This window comes from Sarcophilus harrisii, chromosome 1, assembly GCF_902635505.1.
Source record: "Sarcophilus harrisii chromosome 1, mSarHar1.11, whole genome shotgun sequence".
Classification (NCBI taxonomy): domain Eukaryota; kingdom Metazoa; phylum Chordata; class Mammalia; order Dasyuromorphia; family Dasyuridae; genus Sarcophilus; species Sarcophilus harrisii.
Window position 1 is genome coordinate 230504226 of NC_045426.1, and position 25935 is coordinate 230530160.

Consider the following 25935-nt stretch of genomic DNA (forward strand, 5'->3'; position numbering starts at 1 on the left):
CACTGTACTGCTGAGAATAGCAGTGATTTATAGCTGGTCACTCCAGAGTATTGCTATTACTTTGTATGCAGTGTATTTTACTTTTCTTAAGAGTGTGTGTTTTCCAGAGAGCATCCTGCTCATCATTTCTCCTAGAACAATAATATTCCAAGACAATCACATTTTATTTAGTCATTCCCCAATTGTCAAGAGCTCCTTTTACTTCATCAAACTCCTAAGGAAGATTTATTTATTATTCCCTTAGTAGTCCCTGAAACAAACCATTTTCAGAGATGAAAATGAAAGGAACTATTGCAGTTTGAGACACTGTGGGACAGGGGAAACTTATGACACACGCTTGGAGACATGAAACAGATTATGGGCAAATAGATACTCCTATGTGTAAAGAAATCCCCAAGAAACAATCAGGACTGATTTAACTTTTTATTAAATAATGTAAAAAATGAGGACAGAATAAAAGTAATAGGTGTTTAAAAAGATTAAATTTTTCTGAGAGTAAGATAATAAGTAAGGTGATAGTGACAAACTACTGAGACATGTTTTGTTGTGAGGTAACAGAAAAACAGCTTGAATTTCAAAATAGCTAAGTAAAAATTACATATTTTAAGGAGAAAATGATATATTTTACATGATGATGGATTCCAAGCTATCATATGCCCACAGAAAGAAATCCAAGTCTTTCAAGGGTTCCTCATTCCTCATCTACAGAATAAGGTGCAAACATCTTTACCAAGCATTCAAGATCCTTCAAAATCTGGCACATTACCTACCTAGCTGGTTCTCTATTAAATGCAATTGCTTTTCCTTCCAATGTAACCTATTCATTATTTATTGAACACAGTGTGTCCCCCCCTCACATACATCTTTGTTCATGGAGTATCCTTCCCCTACCCCATCAGAAATATTCTTCCTGATTACCTAAGTCTTGCCTTTTTTTCCATCTTAGCCCAACTCAAGCTGTTCTTGAGGTATGGCATGTCTTGACTGCCTTTCCTCTCAGGAATAATTCTCTTCTCTGAATTCCTGTAGAATTAGTAGTTTTTAGCAGGAATCCCACCTCACCTTCAAAATAAATCATATTATGCAGTTCTTTATCCCTTTCATTCATTGTGGGTTTTTTCCCTATATGTAGACTTTCTATATCTTCATCAACCAAATTGTGAGAACTCAAAAAGGGCAAAAAAATTATTCCTAACACCTTTCCCTGAAAAAGTAAGTGATTAGTCAATGTCTGTTGCTGGTCATGACAATGAGTTGTGAGTTGTTAACTCCTCCAAACAACAGGATAGTACAATATGCTGATGTCACACACACACACACACACACACACACATCAATTTAATACTGAACATCATTATCAAGAAGTACACTAAAAATTAATCAGGTTGTTAGTCTACTCTTGCAGAATGATGGTGCAAAACTATTTAGAAAACTGATGCTTCTAATTCATACCCCTCAATACAAGACAACTGACATGGGGTTAATTACAAAGGAGAAAAACTAAAGTAGGTCTACTCTTCTATGTAGGTCAAAGTTTTTAAGGTCTGCAAAAACAAAGACTTAGAGAAAATGTGAGTGAAGTTTATTAAACTGTTAAATTGTTTAATTAAAATATTAAATAGATTGAACAGATTTACTCTTCAAATTCTAGAATATAAATATAACGAATATTCCCCAAAACTCTGAAAAAGTTGAATCACATAATTTTAGAATTGGAAGGAACAGATCATACTTTTACAGGTAAGGGCATCATTAAGTGACTTGAACAAGGTTCACATTGACTTATTTGTGGGAGAGCTAGGACTAAACCCCCAGCATCCTGATTCCTAGGCTCTAGTTCTTTCACTATGCCTTGAAAGAAATAGACCACAAATAGAATATTTATTCAATTCATTACTCCAAAGAATTTGTTCAAGCTGAGAATAAACTATATATACATTTTAAAGGTTTAGATATAATCAGATCCTTCCACATGTGCTTCTGTATCTCCTTCTGTATTAGGATGAATGATCCTGAGATGATTCTGAAATTTTTTTGCTTATACTGTTTGGTGTTTTAAATGACTATTATTTAAAAAATCAGCAGATATTAAACAATGAACCCTCTCTATTGTCTTTCTGGGACACTGTCTATTGTTTTTTAAATAAAGGAAAGAAGATGCTGAAAATCTGCCAAAGTGATGCAAGTATGCAAATAGGCCAATTACGAAAGAAGGAAAAATAAAATCAGTTATTTATCTTAACACTAGGGGAGCAATAAAAAAAAAAAAAATCAAGAAAAATTTCTAGAGCTCTTCAATGAATATCTCAGACTGAGAGGAAGTTCTTTGAAGTGATAGTTAAAATGTAATCCATTTACTCTCTTGGTAGCAGCTAGGTGGCACAGTGGATTGAATAACAGGTCTGAAGTCAAGAGATCTAAATTCAAATCTAACTTTAAACATTTATAAACTATATGATTCTGGGAAAATCACTTAATCATCTCTGTCTGTTTCTCCATCTCTGCCATGAGAATAACAAGAGCACCTACCTTCCAGTGTTGCTATGAGGACCAAATGAAATGATGAGAGAAAGCCTGGCACATACAGCAAGCATTATATAATTATTATCTAGATCCCAATTTAATGCATATCATCTATATCCTAAAGTTCATGAAACTGGAGGAATTCCTTAAGTACCCAGACCCCCATTAATTTTGTCTTGAATGAATGAGCACAATAAGAACACAAACATATGATCTTACCTAATGATTTCAGCATATTCTTTATCTTTTCCTTTACTGTCCCTCCATTTTCTGAACATAACTGAAGCATCCACGTTGGCTGGAGAGAAAGTGTTGGGCTCATTAAGCAGTGAGATTACACTCAACAAGATAGTCCTAGAAATGTGAAAGAATGATCAGTTGTAACTACTCATAAAGTTAATGTTGATAATTGACAAGTGTTAAAAACCCAGGAAAATATGACTAAATCTTTTGGTTTTTTACTCTCCAAAGGAGAATCTAGCATAATGTGATTTGGGGCTCTGATTAAAATAGCATGAAGAATTCCACATCTTAGAAATTTAGAGTTAAATACTTTACATCCAATAGATCCAATAGATCCCTTCCCTACCTTAACCTCCCTGGACCCTTCCCCCCCCGCCCCCCCAACTAGCAGACAGAGAAAGTGGTAACAATGAATACAGTGTGAAAACTGATGTCAAGATTCAGGTTCTAGCTATAGTTTGTGTTATTAATATTTATACAATCTACTGCTCAACCTCCAGTAAGTCTAGAAATTTTGCCAAAAAACCAGAAAAAATCCATGAAAATTACAAATTAAATAACAATGGGTTTGGAAAGAACAACAGAATACCTTGTATGAAGAAATGCAGAATTTCTTTTACTGGGCAAAGTGATTAAAATTCTGAAGGTGAGGAAGAAAGTGGGAAGAAGGGCATGCCAAACCATGAGTGGGTTGAGAAGAAAAGTCCAGGAATTGGGACACAATCTTTATTAACTAAGATTAGCTGAGTACTGCTGCTACTATACAATTTACTCCAAACATTCCACATCCATTATCTATTAGCTTCAACTGCTTATCCTAGAAAATCTTTTCAAGAAGCAGTAAATATTAAACAGATGGATCTTTGATGTTAATAGAAAAAATATATTGTTAAAGATTGGAAATAGTAAAAGGCAGAAAGAAAAGGCAACAACACTAGTCTCCCTGAACAAAAACGATTGAATGAAACTGATGGTCTTTAATGGCTGAAGTCCTGTAAGTGACAAAGAAATAGCAGTCTTCAGAAATAAAGCTACTTCTAAGGATTAGAATCTAGCTAAGCCCTCTCTAGTTAAATAAGAAATTTAATACTATGATAAGATAGAGTACCAGATCCAAGTTGGTCCCTTAATATTTCCAGGATGGCAAGCTGTCTGCATGTGTATAAGAATAAAATCTACATTGTAATGTAGGAGGGCTTGATGGTGAACAAAGAACAAAAAAATTACTTTTAAACACCATAAACAAAATAAACAAAAGTAGGTCTGCTTGCTTTTACATATCTACTATTGGTAACAAGCTCCTGAGGGGTATGAACTAATGCATCATCACTCATTTGAAAGACAAAAATTAAAGGAAATATTCAAGATCATTCATGAGAATAAAGATTAGGAAAAGAAATGCCCAGGAAAATGATTTTTAGAACTTAGAAAAACAAAACCAATTTAATCTGAAGATAAAGTATAATTTCAATTATAAATATTATCTAGCCTTTAATGAAATTATATATCTGATTGACGAGAATATATGTTCTAACAAGATAATGATGGACATGAAATGAAGAGACTTGGGTTTCCATTTGGTTCCTATTAGCCAGCTATGAGACCAATGACAAGTCTTAATTCCTCTGAAATCCTGTCTCCTCATTCAGTAGAGGGTGAAAATATTTCTATTACAAATCTCAGAGGGTAGTTGTGGGAAAGGATTTTGTAAACATTTTTCTAAATAATATATAAAAATAAATTATGCTGGATGGATAAGTGAATAATCATCTACTGAACCCCTCTCATTTCAACATCAAGCTATTCCTAGGTGTGAGGAAGCTTATTACCAGCCACTGAAGGGGAAAAATAATCTGGTCTATCAGCCAATTTAAAAATATGACAAAATTATATTTATCCACCAATATCTCAATTAACTGGCATGATATTTAACTACTTACAAAACACTTTTAGACAGGATCACATCATAATGTAGATAACCAGTCAGCTAACAGACCAGATATACACTAAATTATGACCTCAATGAAGGCAAAGTGACCATACCTCTTAGCTTCTGGGCTTTTGGGCAGTAAAATTTCCATAAATATGTGTTGAAACCAACTAAACGAAGCAAAGAGAAAGTAATAGTCTGAAAGGGGTCTGAGTTATAGGATAGGGGGGAAAGGTCAGTAGATTGAGGACCTCCATATCCAACATCAGGATTAATATCTGGAAACTCACCAGGGATGATTTCTGTCACGCTAAATGGGAAATCCCCAAGAAGGTACTAGTGCAATTCTTACTTAAATTGAGATTCTCAGAGAATTTGGGAAGATAGGTCATGGAATTTATAAAGAAGATGAGAAATAGGAATTGGATTCGTTATTTAATTGGGATTAAATTGATTTGAGAATGAGTAAGGAAAGCTCCCAGCTCCCTCTACCAAATGTAGGGGATATCTTCTCTACAAATAATAAGAGTAATTTCTCAGGACCATAGATCCATTGAACTCAGGACAGCTTTCTCTATACTATATATAGTACATAGCTTTTTATCTAAAGAAAGGGAAAAAAACACAGAGAGCTTTAGGAAAGTTGATACCAAGGAATAATCAATAATTGCCAAACCTTATTAATCCTACCTCCACCTCCTATTTTTTTCCCCACTCTTAAAAATCACAACTATAGTTCAGATCTTCATCAACTTTTCCCATAGATTATTGCAACAACATCCTAACTAGTTTTCCTGCTTCAAGTCCTGCTCCCCACCTTTTGAATCCATTATTCACACAGCTGCCAAAATATATTCCTAAGGGAGAGAAATTACCCAGTCCTTTGCCTATTCAAAAAACTCCAATGATTGACTAATATCTTGTTTTTGTTGTTCTGTCATTTCAATTGTATGAATCTAATTTTTCATGATCTCCATCTAGGGTTTTCTTGACAAAGATACAGGAGTATTCTTTCTCTAGTTCAATGTACACCTGAGGAAACTGAAATAAACAGTTAAGTGACTTGCCCAAAGTCACATACATAATCCGTGTCTGAGACTAAATTTGAACTCAAGTCTTCCTGACTTCAAGCCTGTTACTCTATCGACTGGGCCCCCTAGCTACCTATGCTATTATCTCTAAGATTAAATATATACTTCCTCTCATATTCACAACCTGAGTCTAACCTCTCTCTTTAGGCTTATAATATACTATTCTCCTTCATGCACTTTACAATGCTGCAAAAATAGCATTCAATTCAATTGCTGGTTTTCCTGCCTTGGCACAGACTGTCCCTTGCTTCTGGAATGTACATCCTCACCACCTTCACTTCTCAGAATCCCCAGTTTCCTTCGAAACTTAACTTAAAACATCACTTTGTACATGAAGCTTATTCTGATTCTCTCACGTACCAGTGTCTATCTCCCAAAAATTATCTTATATTTACTTTGTATATACTAATGTATACACATGTTACTTTCCACAATATATAGGAAGTTCACTGAGTACCACTTTGCCTTTGATTTTATATACTTAATCCTATAGCCAGCAGCCCAGGAAAGGAGAAATTTAAGGCAGAATCTTGGGTATACCACTAAGTCAGCATATAAGCTAGAAAATAGTTTCAATCTGAAGTTGAGGAATAAGGATCTAGAGACTAGAGTACAGTTATGAAACTATTAACAAATAAGTATGGCACTATATACACCCAAAGAATTTTAGACTTTAAGGGAAAACAATGTTACCAAGGGAAGTAAAACGGGAAATGTCTGGAAGCTGCTACACAAAAAAAGGGAGAACTTCTTGTAATTTCATCAATGAAGGAAATTATTAATGTAGAAACTCCTTTTATAACGTACTATTATCTTTACAGTTACCTTTAGCTTGTAATATTAGAGTTGCTTGGGGTCACTTAGCAGTAAAGTTTTTTACCTTCCAACCAGAAAACCATCTTAAATTTTTATTATTAAATATTAATTAATTAATAATTAAATATTAAAAGTCTACTATGTGCCAGGCAATGTGGTAAGGGAGATACAAAAAGACTAATTTCTGTCCTCAAGGAGTTTACAATATAATAGGAAAGAGCACATGCAAACAAATATAAACAAAGAAAGCTGATTGGTGTCCTTCATTCTCAAAGAGGACCAAAGTGACATCACTAGGTTTTAAGTCAAGAGTCTTATGTCCCAACTGTGGTTGATAGATTAATATGAGTTCAGTAGGATCTACCACAAGTCAGACACACGTAGTCCATTTGAACATTTGGTGTGGATAAATGAATAAACAAATGAAAAAGGGAAAGATTGGAATTAAGAAGAATGGGAAAGGTTTCCTGTAGAAGGGATTTTAGTTAGGACTTGAAGGAAGCCAGAGAACTAGAAGTCAAAGTGTTTTGAAAAAAGAAAACCTATCTAGACATGGGAGAAAGCCAGAGAAAACACCCAGATCTGAGATATGGAATGTCACTGTATCAAGAGTATGTGACAGACAGCAAAGTGTTCGAAGACTTAGAAAAGCCGATGGGGACTAGGTTATAAAAGGCTCTGAATGATGCACTGAGTATTTTATATTTGGTCCTAAAGGCAACAGAAAGTCACTAAAGTTTACTGAACAGGAGGGTTATGCGATTAGACATGTTTTAGGAAACCCACTTCATTGGCTGAATGGGTAGACTCACAAACAGGTTATCACAGTAATCAAAGTACAACATAATGAGGACCTACACTGAAGTGGCCCAATGTAACAGGAGAGAATGGGGGGACAGCTAGATGGTGTAGTAGATAGAGCGCTACTTGAGTTCAAATCCAACCTCAGATACTTAATACTTCCTAGGGGTGTGACTCTGGGGCAAGTCTCAATTGCCTCATAAAAACAAATAAAAATAAAAACAAAATGAGGAGAGAATGGGGTACATTTGAAAGATATTGCAAAGATGGAATTGACAGGCTTTGGCAAGAGTTTAGATATGGGAGATGAGAAATATGAGGAATTCAGGATGACTCCTAGGTTGCAAGCCAGAGGAACTGAAAGGATAGTGTTACCCACAGTAATAATGAAGACAGGAGGAAGAAAGAGTTTGGGGTAAAAGATAATGAGTTCTGTTTTGGATATAATGAGTTTAAGATGCCTACTGGATATCCAGTTCTAGTTGTCTGAAAGGCAAACCAAGATGCATATTTGAGGTCATCTAAATTTTAAGGAAAGATAGGGAGATCTGAGAATGATCTGCATAGAAATGGTAATTAAATCCAGGGAAAGTGATGAGATTTCCCCAAGTGAAGTTGTATAAATGTGAAGAAAAGAGTGCCTAGGACATCAAAATGTGCTATTTTTCTTCTATTACATAAATATTTGGATGAATTAACACACAATACTAATAAAAAAAAATTTTGTGTGTAATTAGTACTCCCAATTCCTTTACATTGTGACAAAATATTCCAAATCCCTGATTTGATTTCATGTATTTGTGTTTATTTGTGTATATGCACGTGGGTTTATGTATGTATATATCTCCTGAAAATGATATCATGGGAAAAGTGGTACTTCAGGCAAACTGAAAGAGGAAAGGGCATAAATCCCCCTAATACATAGCTGTTGAAAATTATACTCCATATGGTGGCATTAAAAGTTCAACTAACTAACAATAGAGTTCATCCAAGGATCTTTATACATAGGGACTTCATCACTTCTTGCTCCAGCTGCATAAGTCAATCACCATATTACCCCCTTCTCCTTATACTGATGAGTCCAGACAGGCAAAAGTAAAAGATAATTCTAAACTGTTAAGAGCTACATTTTTAAGATCTAAATTTCCCATGAACACTATATGAAGAGCTCATTGAACTTCCCTCTCCCCTCAATTGAGTCTTCATGATCATCTCACCCAAGGCAGAAGTATATCTATCATTTACTTTTTCCCAGATGTTGATCAATAAAGAAAGTTTTAAATTTGCTCTTTTTCTGACCTCTTTAGGCAACCAGACAACATTGGCAGTCTTCCAATCCTGAGGGCTCACATCAACTCATTTAGTTTGAAAACCTAATTGGCTTTAGCCAGATTCCCATAATTCAATCAATCCACTAACTTCTCAGCCTCCTCTACTAGCAGAAATTACAGGCATGTGCCACCATGATTCAATGAATTTTTTAAAAAGTTAACACACAAATTTAATTGCACATACAAAGAACATAAAAATAAAGTAAATAAAAATAAATTTAAATTATATTTGTTAAAGTCTATTTGTTAGATGTTTTACAAAAGTATTAAAGGTCAATCGCATCTTTTTTTCTTTTCTTTTTTTTTCATGTTACAACAGGTCAGGCATGCCATTCTCAATTCTTGATACTGGATCAGTTCTAAATTGTAAAAAATAGCTGACTGTGATGGTGACAACTAACACTACTTTTTCTATTAGTAACAAAAAAGATTTCTAAGCTTATAGATGTAATTTTAAAGAAAAAAATCACTAGTAAATCATAGTACTGTCTTTTATTTTTTATTTAAAAAACAAAAATTATATATAGATAGGTTAAAAAGACGTTTAAAAATCAAATAAATGGTTTAACTAAAAATTTTAATTTGCCCACCCTGGTAACTTAGGTAATTTCTCAATTCAAATACCCACTAAGAATTTAATCCAATATCCAATGCGTTATTTTGTACTTTATCAGGAAATTGGTGAGTAAGAAAATACCGAGGGTAGCTAGGTGGCACGGTAAAGTGCCAGGCCTGGACACTTTAAATAGCTGTATGATCCTGGACAAATCCGTTAACCATGTTTGCCTCAGTTTCCTTATCTATAAAATGAACTAGAGAAGGAAATGGCAAACCACTCCAATATCTTTGTCAAGAAAATTCCAAATAGGGTCATGAAGAGTCAGATGTGACTGAAATGATTGAAAATAGGAAGGAAAGAAGGGAGGGAGGGAGGGAAGGAGAGAAGGAAGGAGCGAAAAAGAAAATATAATTCCTGCCATTTAGCTAAAATACAGTAGATATACAATTTAAGAATATTAGTGAAACAACCCCTTAAGTCTTATTATTGGTCTGTGAGATGGATGGTGTGATGCCTTCCAAGGATGAACACTGAATTAGGTCTTAAATTCATCAAGAGAAAAGGAAATTCCTTCAAAAGGTACTCATGGGTGGGTTATAAAGAGATTCCAAAGAATATAGTACTGTAGTCTGTGCCCCTAAAAAGCTCCACAGATTGCTAAAGTTAGGAAGGTCAGTTAAAATCCTCTCTCTGATCAACTCCTTTCCCAAGATCTCATATCAAAGATTAAATAATAATTACAGAAGTAAATTCCACCAAAAAAACATGATGGGAAATTAACATAAGGTTGGCAAAGCTCATTTGTCAAGAATAAGATGATCAGATTTAGAACTGAGGAACTCAGGAGGCTGGCTAGTCTACCTCATTTTATAAAGAAATGAAGGCCCACAAAGGCCTTTCCCCAATTTACATGGATACCAAGTGATAAAACTAGGATCTAAATCCATATTCCTTTTACTCTAAATTCAACATCATTTTCCACTGCGCCACATGCCAGTGTTTTCATTAATTGCCGGCCTGACACTATCATTTTGAAGTACTGCTGAACATTACTTTTTACCATTTATTGGAAATTATACAATAACATATCACATCATGTTAACAATAATAAACTAATCAACACTTTAAGTAGGATTTTCAAACTAATTGCATATTCATTAAATGATGTGGTTTAAATTAACAATTTCCAACTAAATGTATCCCCAAAGACCTCACTAACGTTCAGCAAATAGGGCAAACTGTAACTAGGACTATTACATGTACCTTCATAAACCCACCCATATCATTTATCCCTAAATGATCTAAGTATCCCTTAGATACTAATTCTGTGACCCTGGGTAAATCACTAAGCCTCTCCATACTTATGTTTCCTCATACAAAAAACAAGAGAGGGGTTATCTGTAATGATCCCTAAGATCCCTTCTGGTTTTAAAGCTACAATTTCATGATCTTTTTTAACCTTCATTATCATCATGTACTTCCTTTCCATCACCTTCACTCCATCCTCATCCTATCAGTACATATTAGCTAGTATAAAAACAGAATGGTATGGCAAACTATATTCACAATTAAAAAGAAAAAAAAAAAAATAGGGAAGCCTTAAAGTATGCCTCAAGCTATAGATGATCAGATTATATGAGGACTGAATGAAAAATCTATTAAATACCGCAAAGATAACACGTTGCAACCAGGTCCACAAGGTCAAGATAAAAGATCTTTCAATCTTTCAGACCAATCAAGTATCTTTTTTTAACAACATGTTTACTGTGATGGTCAATATATGATTAAAGAAAAAGTAAAGTGGAAGGAATATACTTATATACGATAAGTGGCTAACCCACTGTCCAAGTTGTCAGCCCTGAAGCTGAGGTTTCAGTCTGACTTAATTAAATGGTCTGACTTCTGTTATTCCTTCTTCCAATCTATACCATATTCTTCTGGTATCATTATTTTTCTCCTTCTTGTATAGTAACAATTCAATTTAACATGAATTTATTAAGTACCTATAAGACACAAGACCCAATGCAAGGGATACATAAAAAAAAACAAAGTGGGGGAGGTAGTATTTGAATTGGATGACTTTGAATGACATTTAACCTATTTAGAAGAAAATATTTTGCTTAAAATAACACCCAGAAAAGAAGTAGTTAAAATATAGTTTAATTTTTTCAACTGACTAGGTACCAAAACTAACAGGACAGTGTTTTCAAAGTATGGTCTAAGAAACCTTCAGGCTTTCCAACATCCTTTTCTGGGGGTCCAAGAGTTTGAAATTATTTTCACAATAACACTAAGTGTTTTAATGTTTAATGTCTAATATCACACACACATGTTTATATGTATGTGTGTATGTATAAGTGTATACATAAATTTACATAAGCAAAATTTCTTAAGAATGTAAAGAGATACCAAAAAGTCTAATTTAGAATTATAGTTCTTCCTATTGTGTTAGTGGTAAGGTCCTTGAGGCAAATGACTATATTTCATTTTGTTTTGTATCTTCAGTACTTAATAAATTCATGTTGATTCAAACCTTCTATGCAAAAAAGATAGAAAATAATCTCATATTATCTTGAGCAATTTTTGCATTTTGGGAAACGCCTGCTTTACACTAATGGAAACAATAAAAATACTTTGAGGTTATTATAACAGTCTTTTGAACTTGCTAACAAATTCCTTTTACTTGAACATAATATTTATCAAGAGTTCACTACATACCGATGATTTATTTGGTATTTGTTACTAGATACCAATCTAATATGGATCCCCTTTAGTGTAAAGTTCTTACTGAATCTGGATATTTATCTTCAGATATCAACAAAAATCAACACATGAGATGATTAAAAGGAAAGAAAAGTAAAATACAGCTTTTTATATGGAAATGTCAAATTAAAAATGTTGTAGTATGGGAGCTATAGTAGCCCAAAAAATATACAATATAGTTCCTGTTCCTCAAGTCTGACATAAATGAATATATAATATAGCATATATTAAACTTAACAAGCTACAATATTTAACTCCATAGGTACTGATACTCTGCTTCTACCACTACAAAGCAGTTCTAGTACTATCCTTAAGTTTAAATTTCTTACAATCAAAAAAGATCCCATAAGACTTTTCACAAAAGCAGATATATTTTATCAATATCCTTGGCCTGCCTATACTTTAGGTAATTAAAGTATATATGCACACATAAACACATATATATTTATATACACATATATCTATATTGTATATGTAGGTATCTGTGCACATAAGTATATGTATGTGTAAATACACATATACATGGTTTCAAAAGGGAAGAAGTATTTTTGTTGCTTACTGACACAAAAATAAAAAGAATGCTACTTTTTAAAAACCACTGAAACAAAAATACCACATTTAACTGATATTGTTAATTATTTGTGAGTGAAGATAAAATAAAAAGTTAGCTAAGATGATCAAAGCCAAGTAGAACATAATTTTATTTACATTTTAATTAATTTCCTGAAAAGTCATCAGAAGAAATATTATAAAACGTGACCAAACTCTACAAGATTATGAACCAAAAAATAAGCACAAGAGAACCTAACAATTTATACATTTCAGAATAATACACATACATCCCAACAAAATGCCTATGGGGCAAAGAAAACTGGAAAAACCTCTACCAAAAGGAGTCTCTTCCTCCTTTCCCTCCCCAAAATGGGAAAAAAAAAGGTTGGTTTTGTTCTTATAGCTCATTACCTGACATTTTGAGTAGGGTTCCACCTCTCAGAAGGCAGTTCTCCACTCTGTGGGTCATCTACAGGAGGATGAAGAATAGAAATGCACACATCTCCATTCTACAAGACAAAAACCAGGATATTCAATATATACAAATAAAGAAGAAATTTGGAAGCATATTAAAAAAAAAAAATACCACATACTAATTCTCATACTCAGCTATTTTTACTTCCTACAAACTGTTTCCCTCCTTATTAAAGGGTAAACATAATTCTGCTTTTATTTCACTTGCATATTTGAAGTCAAGATAGTCATAGCAATTTTCCCCAAATACTGATTTATAATATTCATTTTGTCCAAATTCTGTTTCTAAGAGCAACCTTCCCCCAAAATCAAACAAAACACCATCATGCACAGAGCACCATTTTTCTCAAAAGCATTTAAAATTCAAGAGACACATATACCACAAAGTCAAGGAGTTGCAAAGAATCTTAAGAACTCATCTAGTCTACATTCAGGCACAACTATACTACCCATTATACCTACATAGTACAAATAAGAAAAATAATATTGGTAATTTGTTCTAAGATTTAAAATCTTGATGATTTTCTTGAGTATTTTGACTTAATGTCTGTAAGTAATCATTATTAAAAAGTTTTTTATAACTAACAAATTATTCTTCTCCTGTTGAGAACAAGCCCTCTTACCCCATTCATAATAAAAATACCATAGCGACCCAGAAGTACAATACTTACAAATTCTCACCCCCCCCCCCAAAAAAAAAAAAAAAAAAAAAAAAAAAAAAAAAAACAATAAAAGGGATGGAATCTAACTACCACCACTGGAAAACCAGCTGAGGAAGAGAAATGAAGACGTGACAGTCCTCAGGATCCTCGGACTAGTCCAGCATAGCTTTAGCTTAGAAGACATCAGAGGCTTCCATACCTGGACTTTTTAAAAGAATGCTTTGTAGGAGAGGCATCTCTACCATTCTCCCCAGTCATCTGCCACTGCAATCATCTGTGTTTCCATATCCCAGATTTACATACACATTGATATTTTTTTCTTTCTGTCTCCTTTCTCAACACCCTGCATAAAAATTCTCAGTAAAAGAACACAGAAATATGAGATCACACTGTGCACAGAATGAGTTCTGAGCAATAAATGTTCTTTGACCCATGAAAGATATATCCCTAATATGCAGCTGTCTAGTCTGTGAAATGTCCAAGAACACTATACTGTTCCTTCTAACTAGATCTAATTAAATGCTTACACTTCATTCTTTCCTCATCTACAAATTATACTACTTTATTTCTGTGTTCCCTTCTAGCTTGCAATCTATAAGATACACAGTTTATAAATGTGTATAAACACCCATATATAATCATGCAAAACATGTATTGAAAATGTATACTGTTTACAAGTCTGATTTTTAAATAAAAGCTCCCCTCCCTTGCTATTAAACAAATTTAAAATGTAAAATTACTACAAATGAATGGATGTAATTACATAAAACCAAAAAACGCTTAAGTAATTTTCAGATCACATTCTGGATTTAAAAAGAAAAAAATGAAGTTAGGAAAGAGAAAACTGTTCATTTTTTGCTATCTCAAAACGTTCATATAACAAGAATGCAACAGATGAAGAAAAGAGGAAAGGTGTCCAAGGAGGTATGGCAGAGAGATCTATCTTTGAGGAAGAGTGAGATGTGACAAATTTGGGGATTAAGGGCCAGAAGTAGGCTTAGGTGGTTTGAAATCCAAGTATAATGAAAAGACTATTGGATTTGAACTTAAAAATACCTAGCCATTTATAAAAATTCTGGCCATGGGCAAATCTCTTGATCTTACTGAGTTCTCAGTTTCAACCTTTATATGTCTACTCTCATCACCTAGCATAGTCCTTAGCAAAGTATGGGTAATTAATAAATGCTGGTTGATTGATTTGAAGACACATAAAGAAAAAAAGGGAAAAAATTTCAAACAATTGTGCTAAGATAGAGGTGATTTGGTATATGATGTTGGGTGAGGCTGAGGTTGTCACAGCTGTTGAGTTGTTTGATTTGTTAGGCGATTATTGTGTGGGTCAGGATTGAAGTGTCTGAAATAGTCCTGGCAAAAAGCAATGAGAATGTAAACTAGGATGCTGGCTTGATAAATAGGCAGAAGGGGGCAGATGTGAGGGCAAGTGACAAGTGACAAGATTTGGCAATTGATTGGCTATATGGGGATAAGAGAAAATGAGCAATCAAGAATGTCATATTTGAGTTACTGAAGGAAGATGATATGATATCCTCAAGAAAAATAAAATTTCAAGGATAGGGATTATGAATGAAAGGAAAGGGAACAAATTACATTTTGGATTATCAATTTGAAAAGCCTACAGTGGTATCAAACTCAAATAAAGAGGGGAAGGGAGAATCACTAATCCTTAAGATCCCTGAAGCTGAATATTACATGATTTTAAGATATGTTATCCATGCTTTATTGTACTTTTATCTTGTTAAATATTTCCCAAATTATAATTGTTGAATTCATGCAACCTAGTTAATACCACCTCTGATTTAAAAGATAATCAAGCTCAGATTACACCACAGTTTAGGCAAGAGATCAGAGCTAGATATAGATCAAGGAATTGTATGGATAGTATTGACAATTAAACCTAAGGAAACTATTGAATTTCAATAGAAATCAAAGAATGTATAGAGAGAACTCTGTAGCTCTGAAAAGTGTCTTTGTTTAGACTGATCAATTACTAAAAATATCAAGAGAAGGTAAACACTGTGATTACCACTTGGTAAATCACAAAGAAAACCTGAGTTTTATCTAGTTTAAGAAGCCAAGAGCTACAACTCTTCTTTTAAGCATTATTTGTCTATGTGACACTGAATTAGGTTCAAAAGGACTGACAAATACACATTATGAAAAGTTAGGTTCAAAAGGACTGACAAATACACATTATGAAAAGCCTTTAAAAACAATATTTAAGATTAGAATCAAAGTTAATGTTTGCTTTTTATCATAGCTTCCTTTTTATTTGAAAAATGCATATATGTTAGAGGAAAAATTAATTTACTAACATATTTAGATGAAGAATTGGCTATTATTATCAGTCAAAGGTCCTTCAAAAGTCCTTGATCATGGATTTTTTAAAAATATATTTTGATAATTAGATTTCAATAACTAGCTTCCTTGATAAATTCTGGGTATCTTATGGATTTTTAAAATATTATTGTGAGAAGAATTATCTATTGGCTTTACTAGAATGACAATGATATTCATGACAAAATAAAATTAGGAACCTCTGCTTTAAGTCAGTCAATAAAAACATTTATTAAACACCTACTATTTGCCAGGCATTGTGCTAAGTGCTGAGCATATTTAAAAAAAGGGAAAAGATGGCCCCTGCTATACATAGCTCACAGTCTAATGTAAAATTTATAACTATGTGCAAATAAGTTTTATAGAGGATAAATAGGAAATAATTGAAAGAGAGTAAGCACTAGTACTGAGAGGCTAAGAAAGGCTTCCTGTAGAAGATGGAATTTTACTTAGGAATTAAATAAAATCACAGAAGCCAGTAGATGGATATGAAGAGAGAGAGTATTCTAGGAATGTGAGGCAGCAAAAAAAAAAAAAAAAAACCACAGGGCCGAGATAGTGTCTTATTCATGGAATAGCAAGGAGACCAGTGTCATGAGCACATAGCAGAGAATAAAATGTAAAAAGACTGGAAAGGGAGAAAGAGGTGAGGTTAAGTTTGCATACCAAATGGACAATTTTATATTTGATCCTGAAAATGATGAGTTGCTACTAGAGTTTGGGTTTTGTTTTGTTTTTTTGGTGGGGAGGAGAGATATGGTTAGATCTGTACTTTAAAAAAATTTAATTTGATGGTTCAGTGGAGGATGAATTGTAAAGAGGAGAAAACTTGAGGCAAGAAGATTCACCAACAGACTATTGTTAATAGTCCAGAGATTGTGAGATGATGAGAGGTAATGTTAGAAGAAAGAAGGTAGTACCCTCAAGAGATGCTGCAAAGTTGAACTTAACAGGTCTTGACAACAGACTAGTTTGGAGAGTAAGAGATGATGAATATTAGAAGATGACACCTAGGTTGTGAGCCAGGAAGCCTCTACTATAAAGATATTGAGTTCAGATTTGGACATTCAGGATGAGATGTTTAAAAAGTAGTTGGGGATGCTAGACTGGAGGAGGTCAGCAGAAAAGGTAGAAGAGGTAAATTTGAGAATAGTCATCATAGAGATGGTAATTAAATCCATGTGAGTAGATGAAATCACCACGTAAAGTAGTATTAAGGGAGGAAAAAAAAAAAAAAAGGGCCCTGAACAAATTCTGTGGAGACCTGTAGTTAAAGGGTATGATTTGGATGAGAATTCAACAAAGGAGACTAAGGAGTGGTCTAAAAGTTAAGAAAACAATGAGAGAGTGGTATCCCAAAAACCTAAAAAGAAAAATGCAATCAAAATTAGAAGGAAAAGCAGAAAAATGAGAAACAATTTTTATAGCAAGAAACAAACATCTGATGATGGCTTTATTTCTCAAATATATAGAGAACTGAATCAAATTTATAAGACAATTATTAAGTCATTCCCCAAATGATAAATGGTCAATGGATATGAACAGTTTTCAGAGGAAGAATCTACATTTATAGTCATATGAAAAAATGCTCTAAATCAATACTTGTAAGAGAAATGCAAATTAAAATAACTCCAAGGCAGTATCTCACCACCTATCAGATTGGCTAACAAAACAGAAAAGGAAAATTACAAATGTTGAAGAAGATGTGGGAAAACTGGGCCACTGATGCATTGTTAGTGGAATCGTAAACTGATCCAAACATTGTGACGAGCAACTTGGAACTATGCCCAAAAAACAATCAAATTGTGCAAATCTTTTGATCTAGCAATACTACTACTCGGTCTGTATCCCAAAGGGATAAAAAGCAAAAAGAATCTATATGTACAAAAATATTTATGGCAGCTCTTTTTGTGTGGCAAAGAATTGGAAATTGAGGGAACACCCATCAATTACAGAATGGTTGAACAAGTTATGCTATGTGAATGTAAAGGAATACTATAATAATATATAAGATCTTCAAGAAATGAGCAGGCATATTTCAGAGAAACCTGGAAAGATTTACATGATATAGATATGATACAGAGCAAAGCAACAACAACCAGGGAGAACACTGTACAGTAATAATAACCCTGTCCAATGATCAACCATGACAGACTTCAGCCTTCCTCTCAGGAATACAATGATCCAAGAAAATTCCAAAAGACTCATTGTGGAAAATGCTATCCAAATCCAGAGAAAGAAATGATGGGAATCTGAATGCAGACTGAAGCATGCTATTTTCACTTTGTTATTTTTACTTTTTTTTTCCTGTTTATGCTATTTCTTCTTTCACAATATGACTAATGTGGGGATATGTTTAACATGACTGCACATTATAACACTATCAGATAATAATATTCAGATAATATAAAATTCAAATAATATTGAAAATATTATTTTCATCAAAGTATGTCCGCCAAGATAAAATAAAAATGTTTATCACAGAATCATAGGATTTAAATATAAAGGGTACCCAAGAATTCATCAAAATGATCATTTTACAGATGAGAACTATGAGGTTTCTGGAAGAGTTCCATAAACCCAAGAAACAGAAACAGGACTCCCTGTTTGAAAAGAGATAGGAAAACAATAAAGCTGTTTGTAGAAAGTAAGTGTCCAAAAGAAATTAAGCGTTCAAAACCTTACGCTAAATAGCACACTAAACTTACAGAGACCGGCAATTAAAAAGGCCACTATCATAAAAAATATAATTAACAAATGATAGATGACAAAAGTGATCATAAAAAATGAAACAGATAACTTTAATTACCCAAAAGTCAGAAAATTTTGCATGAAAATCAGAGAAACAGAAATGAAATTAACTTGGGAAAAATGTCTGAGAAAGACCTAATTTAACAGATTCGTAGGGAACTGACACAAACATGAAAAACTAATATTTCCAATAATAAGCAAAAGAAATGAATAAAGTTTTCAAAAAAATAAATGCAAATAATAACAAGTAAGTCAGTATTTATAAACTATGTGCTAAGTATTAGGGATACAAAGAAAGGCAAAAATAGTTGCTCCAAAACACATTTTAATGGGGGGAGACAACTAGGTAAATATAAACTCTATACTAAGTTAATAAAAGAGAAAGGCTAGACTAGAGCAGCTAAGGGAGAATAGGAAAGACCATCTGCAAAAGATGGGATTTGAGTCAAGTCTTGGGGAAAAACCAAAAGTCGTATAAGGTGAAAGGCTTAGAGCATTAGAGGCCTGGGGAAGAGCCAATAGAAAGGCACACAGATAACTGTCCAAAATACAACTGAAAAGAGAAATATAAATCAAACAATTTTGAGGTTTTATTTCAAACTCATCAGAGACTGGAAAAGATGACAAAATATTAAAGTGGAAAATGCTACAGCATTTGTGACACATTAACACACTATTGATGAAGCCGTGATGGAAATATTCTAGAAAACAATTTGAAATTATACCAGAAAAGTTACTAAATTTAACAAATCATTAACCCAGAGAATCACAAAGAGGCATTACAGTCCAAGAAAGGTAGAAATAGAGGGAAAGATAACAGACAGATATACATATGTAATAATTTTTTTACTTACATCAACATTCTTATAGTAGTAATGAACTAGAAGAAAAGTGGTCATGTACCTCCAATTAGGGAATGGTTAAAGAAGCTATGCATTAAATAATAGAATATAATAAGAAACTATGTATATGAAGAATACAGAGAAGTATGGAAAGGCAGATATCAACTGATGCCAAATAAGAGAGAAGCAGAAGAACAATTTATATAATGACCACTATAATGTAAAAGGAAATAACACTGAAAGAAGAATAGTAAAATCATGAAAAAAAGTCAACAGTGGTCGTTATATAAATTGTTCTTAACAGAAAAAGATATACAAAAATTCACTGAAGGGAAGAACTCCTTAAAAAGCAGAAATGATCAAACAGTAAAAGAGGCTCAAAAAATTTACTGAAGAAAAATCCTTAAAAATTAGAACTAGGCAAACAAATGAAAATGGAGGTACAAAAGTTAAATGAAGAAAATAATTCTTTAAAAATTAATATTGGGCAAATGGAATTTAATGACTTTATGAGACATCAAGGAACAATAAAACAAAAAATGAAAAAAATAAAAGAAGAAAACGTGAAATATTTCACTAGAAAAACAACTCACCTGGAAAAAGAGAACCAGGAGATAATTTAATATTTACTGGATTACCTGAAAGCCATGGATCAAAAAAGGAGTCTAGATTTATCATTTTCAAGAAATTAGCAAGAAAAACATCCCTGATGTTATAGAACCAAAGGGTCAAATAGAAATTTAAAGATTCTAGTAATCAGTTCCTGAAAGACATCCAAAAATGAAAATTCTCAGGAATTTTACAGCTAAATTTCAGAAGACTCAGGTCAAGGGGAAAATATTGCAAATAATTAAAAAAACAAAATAAAACAAAACAATTCAAATATTGGGAAGCCATAGTCTGGCTAACACAAGATTAAGCAGTTTCTACATTTAGAGGGACTTGGCAAATAATATTCTAGAGGGCAAAAGAGTTAGGATTATAATCAAGAATCACCTATACAGCAAAACTGAGCATAATCCGTGAGGAGGTGGGGGGAAATCACTAACATTCAATAAAATAAAGGACTTTCAAGCATTTCTGATGAAAAGACTAGAGCCAAATAGAAAATCTGACTTTTAAATACAAGACTCAAGAAAAGCATAAAAAGGTAAATAGGAAAGAGAAATTATAAGGGATTCAATAAAGTTAAACTGCTTATATTCCTATATGGGAAATTAGATTTGTAACTTTTTAAAATTCATTATTAGGACAGCTATAAGTTGAATATGATGGGATGATTATCTTCAAAAAGTAAAATAAAGGGATGAGAAAGAGGAATCCAATGAGAGGAGAAAGGGAAAGTTATAATAGGGTAAATTACTTGAAATAAAAGAAGTAAAAAAAGCTTTTACAGTGGAGAGAAAGATGAAGGAAGTGAGTACATGAATATTAGATATTACATGAATATTACTCTCATCAGAACTGGCTCAAAGAGAAAATATTAAACACACTCAGTTGACATAAAAATTTATCTTACCATACAAGAAAGTACTTATCAAATAAGGTAAGAGAAAGGGGGTGGGGGAATGCTGAAAGAAGGAAGGGCAAATTGGAGGAAGTAAAAGTCAGAAGCAAAACATCTTTGAGAATGATGAAAAGAAAGACAAAGTAGGAAACATGGAGAAAAAAAGGATGGAGGGAAATGTATAGTAACCACATCTGTGAAAAAAAATTTTACAGAAAGTTTCTCCAATAAAAACCTCATTTCTCAACTATATAGAGAAGTGAATCAAAATTTTGGAAATAAGAGCCATTTCTCAATTGATAAATGGTCAAAGGATATGAACAGGCAATTTCAAATGAGGTAATAATTAAAGCTATCTATACTCTCAAGAAAAAAAATGCTCTAAATCACTACTAACTAGAGAAATACAATGTTTTCATATTTTCTTCTATTTTTCATTCTTTTGGTTTTGTTTTATTGTTTCTTTATGTCACATAAAGTCACCAGTTTCCACTTGCCCAAAAACAACTCTTGAGCAATTTCCCTATACTTCTCAAACTGGCTAATATAACAGAAAAAGAAAATGACAAATGCTGGAAAGGATGTAGGAAAACTAATACACTAATGCACTATTGGTGGAATAATGAACTGATTCAACCATTTTGGAGAGCAATTTGGAACTATGCCCAAAAGGCTATAAAGCCTTGTATATCATTTCAACCTCTAATGCCACTTTTAGGTCTATATTACAAAGAGATTTAAAAAAAAAAAAAAGGAAAAGGACCAATACATACAAAATATTTATAGTTGTTCTTTTAGGGAAGGCAAAGAACTAAAAACTGGGGGCATGCCCATCAATGGAGGAATAACTAAATATGTTATTGTATATGATAGTGATGAAATACTATTATGCTAGAAAAAACGACAGGCAAGATGTTTTCAAAAAAACTTAAGACTTATGTAAACTGATGCAAAGTGAAATGAACAGAATCAGAGGAATGCTGCATATATTAACAACAACATTATATGATGACAAACTGTGAATGGTTTAGCTATTCTCAGCAATACAATAATCTAAGACAATTCTGACAGATTTATGATGGAAAAAAAAGCTATCAATCTCCAGAGAAAGAACTGATGGGAGTCTGAGTGCAGTTCAAACATAATTTTTCTTTATTTTCCCTTCAGTTTTGTTGTCCGTGTTTTCTTTCATAACATGACTAATGTGGAAATATGTTTTTCATGATTACATATATATGAGCTACATCAAATTGCTTGCCTTTTCAATGCAGGGGCAGGGATGGAAGCAGAGATGTGGAAATCAAAAAAAAAATTTTAATGAATGTTTAAAAATTGTTTTTGCATGTGATTAGGGAAAAAATTTTAATTTACAAACAAACAAAAGAAATGACAATAATAACATGGGAGTGATTTCAGAATTAAGAAAAGGTCAGAATCAACACCAAATTAGCTGTATAGAGATGAAAAGACACTGATTATAACAGCTCTGACTGAAATTATTTAAATAATCTATCAACAAAAAAAAGTAGAAAACAAATTATCCAGGGAAAAAAATTTTCTACTGCCAGGGAAAACCCTAACCCTTATAAAATATTTCACAATTTACTGTAAATGAAAACATGACCTTAAAATATTATTAAAGATCATATTACAAAAAAAAATTTAACAAATCATGACTTTTAAAGGTATGAGAAAGAAATGAATTCTTAACTAAACAAGAAATTGATACGATTACAAAAGATTTAAGAAAAATATAAAACATCTTATAGCTTGAAACATAAGTATTAGAAAAGAGTGTTTAAACTGAAAAAAATCTTTGCAAAGTGTTAAAAGAAACAGAGACACAGAGATGATCTAAATAACTACTCATAAAGGAAATACAAATCAAAGCAATTCTAAGATTTGATCTCACACCTTGTAAATTGGCAAAAAGAAAAAAAGCACTAATGTTAGAGGGATTATGGAAAAGATAGGCACACTATTCATTGAAGATGGAACTGAGAAATGGCACAACTTGCAACTGAGAAATGGCACAACTTTTTTGAAAAGCAATCAAGAATTATATAAAGTGGAGGCAGCTAGGTAGAGTAATGGATAGAGCACCAGTCCTCAAGTCAGAAGGACCCGAGTTCAAATTTGGTCTCAGACACTTAACACTTCCTAGCTATATGACCCTGGGGAAAGTCACCTAACCCCAATTGCCTCAGCAAAAACAAACCAAAAAAAAAAAAAAAAAAAAAAGGAATTATATAAAGTGACTAAAATATCCTTATCCTTTAAATCAGTGACTTAAGAGTTATATCATAAGAAAACAATTTCCACGTACTCCAAAATACTATAAATGGAAACAAAGTAGATATCCATCAAATGGGGAATAATAAGGAACAGATATACAAAGAAACATGGAAAGAACTATATGAAGTGATACAGAATGAAGTAAGCAGAGTCAAGGAAATAATACACAGAGTAATTAACAACAATGTAAATAGAATGGTAAATGATACAACAAAAAAAAACCAAAAGAAAATACAATAAAATTATAAAGATCAAATGACTTGAATGAAGAAATGGGAAGACACTCCCAGTCTACCCTTTCATGGAAGTGGGAGATCAACAATTATTACCACTCCCAGTCTACCCTTTCATGGAAGCGGGAGATCAACAATTATTACCAATGTACATTTTCAAATTCAAATTTTTTCAATATTTCAGTCAGTTATGTTGACTTTTTTTCTCCTTTAAAAATAAATATTGCTTGTCATATAGGATGGAACTCTGAAAAGAGGAAGGATATATGGGATACTAGAGAAATGTAAGAAACAGAAAATATTAATAAAAATGTATTTTTAATTAACTCTGGATTAATGAAAAAGGGATAAAATAAAGAAACATAAATCAGCTTTCTTAGATATGATTAAAGGTCAAAAAGGATCCAGAAACCAACACAATCAACAAACATTTTAATCTTCTTGCCAAATGTCAAGAGGCCAAGAGAACAGAAAAAGCAGAAATTCATCTGCAAAAATATTATGGAGGATGATGCCAGAAGACTGATTATAAGCAACACTGCCTCAAAAACCAGGAAAGATACTGTTTCATAAACCATATTTAAATTTCCTCTAATAATTCATTAAATAGTTTGCTTAACAAAGGCACTGGATTTAGAGTTTAAAGACATGAGTTCAAATTCCAGCACTGACCTTGGTCAATTCATTTAACTTCTCTACGTCTCGAGTCTCTTCATATGATATTAATAATAGGTTTAATGGCAACAAGATTATACAATGATCAATTCTGATAGGAAGTAGCTCTTTTTAACAATGACATGATTCAGGTCAATTCCAATGATCTTGTGATAAAGAGAGCTACCTACACCCAGAGAAAGGACTTTGAGAACTGTGGATCAGAAAATAGCATTTTCACTCTTTTTGTTGTTGTTTGCTTGCATTTTATTTTCTTTCTTTTTTTCCTTTTTGATTTGGTTTTTCTTGTGCAGCAAGATAACTGTATAAATATGTATGCATATATTGGATCTAACATATATTTTTCCATGTTTAACATATATTGGATTACTTGTCATCTGGGGAGAAGGTGGGGGAAGAAAGGAAAAATTGGAACACAAGATTTTGCAAGGGTTAATGTTGAAAAATTATCCATGCATGTTTTGAAAATAAAGCTTTAATAAAAAAAATAATAATAGATTTAAAATTGATGACCACTAAGAAACTTCCTCTATGAATAATTATAAACCCCAGTGCCAGAAAAATCAAATCCATCTCAGCAAGAAAAGTTTGAACTTAAGAACAGTGTACAAGTGTAGAAGTTAGACACAATTAGTGTGTCCTTTTGTTTTGCTTTTTGTACTACTTTGTTACAAGATTGGGTTCCATGGGGTTAAAAGATATTAGGAAATGACAACAATTTAAAAAATAAAAAATAAAAGCAACAATTAAAAAATATTAAAGTATAAAGAAAGCAGGACAAGATGAAATGATGAGATCACCTGACAAAAAGGTAATGTGGGAATTTTTTTTTTTGCTTAACTATAGATATTTATCACAAGAGACTTTTTTTTAATAGGAATAGAGACTAAGAGAAGAAGGAAGTAGATCTTTGTTACTTTAAAAAGTTAAATTTTTAAAAATTAATAAAGAAAAAAATTTAAATCAAAGCTAAAGCCAAAAAAATATATACATAATTAACCACAATTCTGTAAACAAAGGCAACAAAACTCAGGACAAATTCATTAGATAATGTCAGTACCAAATAAGTTAAAGCATGCATCTCTTTTTCTCTTAATTATCTTTATCTTAATTACAAAAGTTAAAAAATATATTTTATTATTGCAATTGTTCAATTTGGTAGTTTTGTTCAATTGTTTTTGGAGAATGCATATTGCGATAATACCTTGTTTGGACAGTCAAAAGGTATAGTGTAACAAAACAAAATTTATCAATTAAAAAATTGGGCAGGAATAGTACAAAGTACATCTAATAGAAGTGCTTTTCAAATAGACTAAAATGTAGAATTACACTTTGGAGACAGATTCATAGAATCTTTGAAGAAACTTTGGAGGTAAATTCATAGAATCTTGGCATAATGGAGACCTCAAAACTATCTAGTTCAACATGCACTTGAAACAGAATATTTTCTTTTTTTTCTTTTTTTCTTTTTTTACCAGTAGGTGTTAAATATGTTAAAATATAAATTAGATACACAGTAAGTATACATGACC

General features: G+C 32.5%; 1 protein-coding gene across 1 annotated transcript in view; it reads right to left on the reverse strand.

Annotated features, from left to right (window-relative positions):
* Positions 1–25935, reverse strand: part of UBE2R2 (ubiquitin conjugating enzyme E2 R2) — a 107837-nt gene that overhangs the window by 4864 nt on the left and 77038 nt on the right. Inside the window, 2 exon segments of the mRNA XM_012542639.3 lie at positions 2743–2877; positions 13021–13118. Of these exon segments, the coding sequence (XP_012398093.2) occupies positions 2743–2877; positions 13021–13118 (233 nt within the window).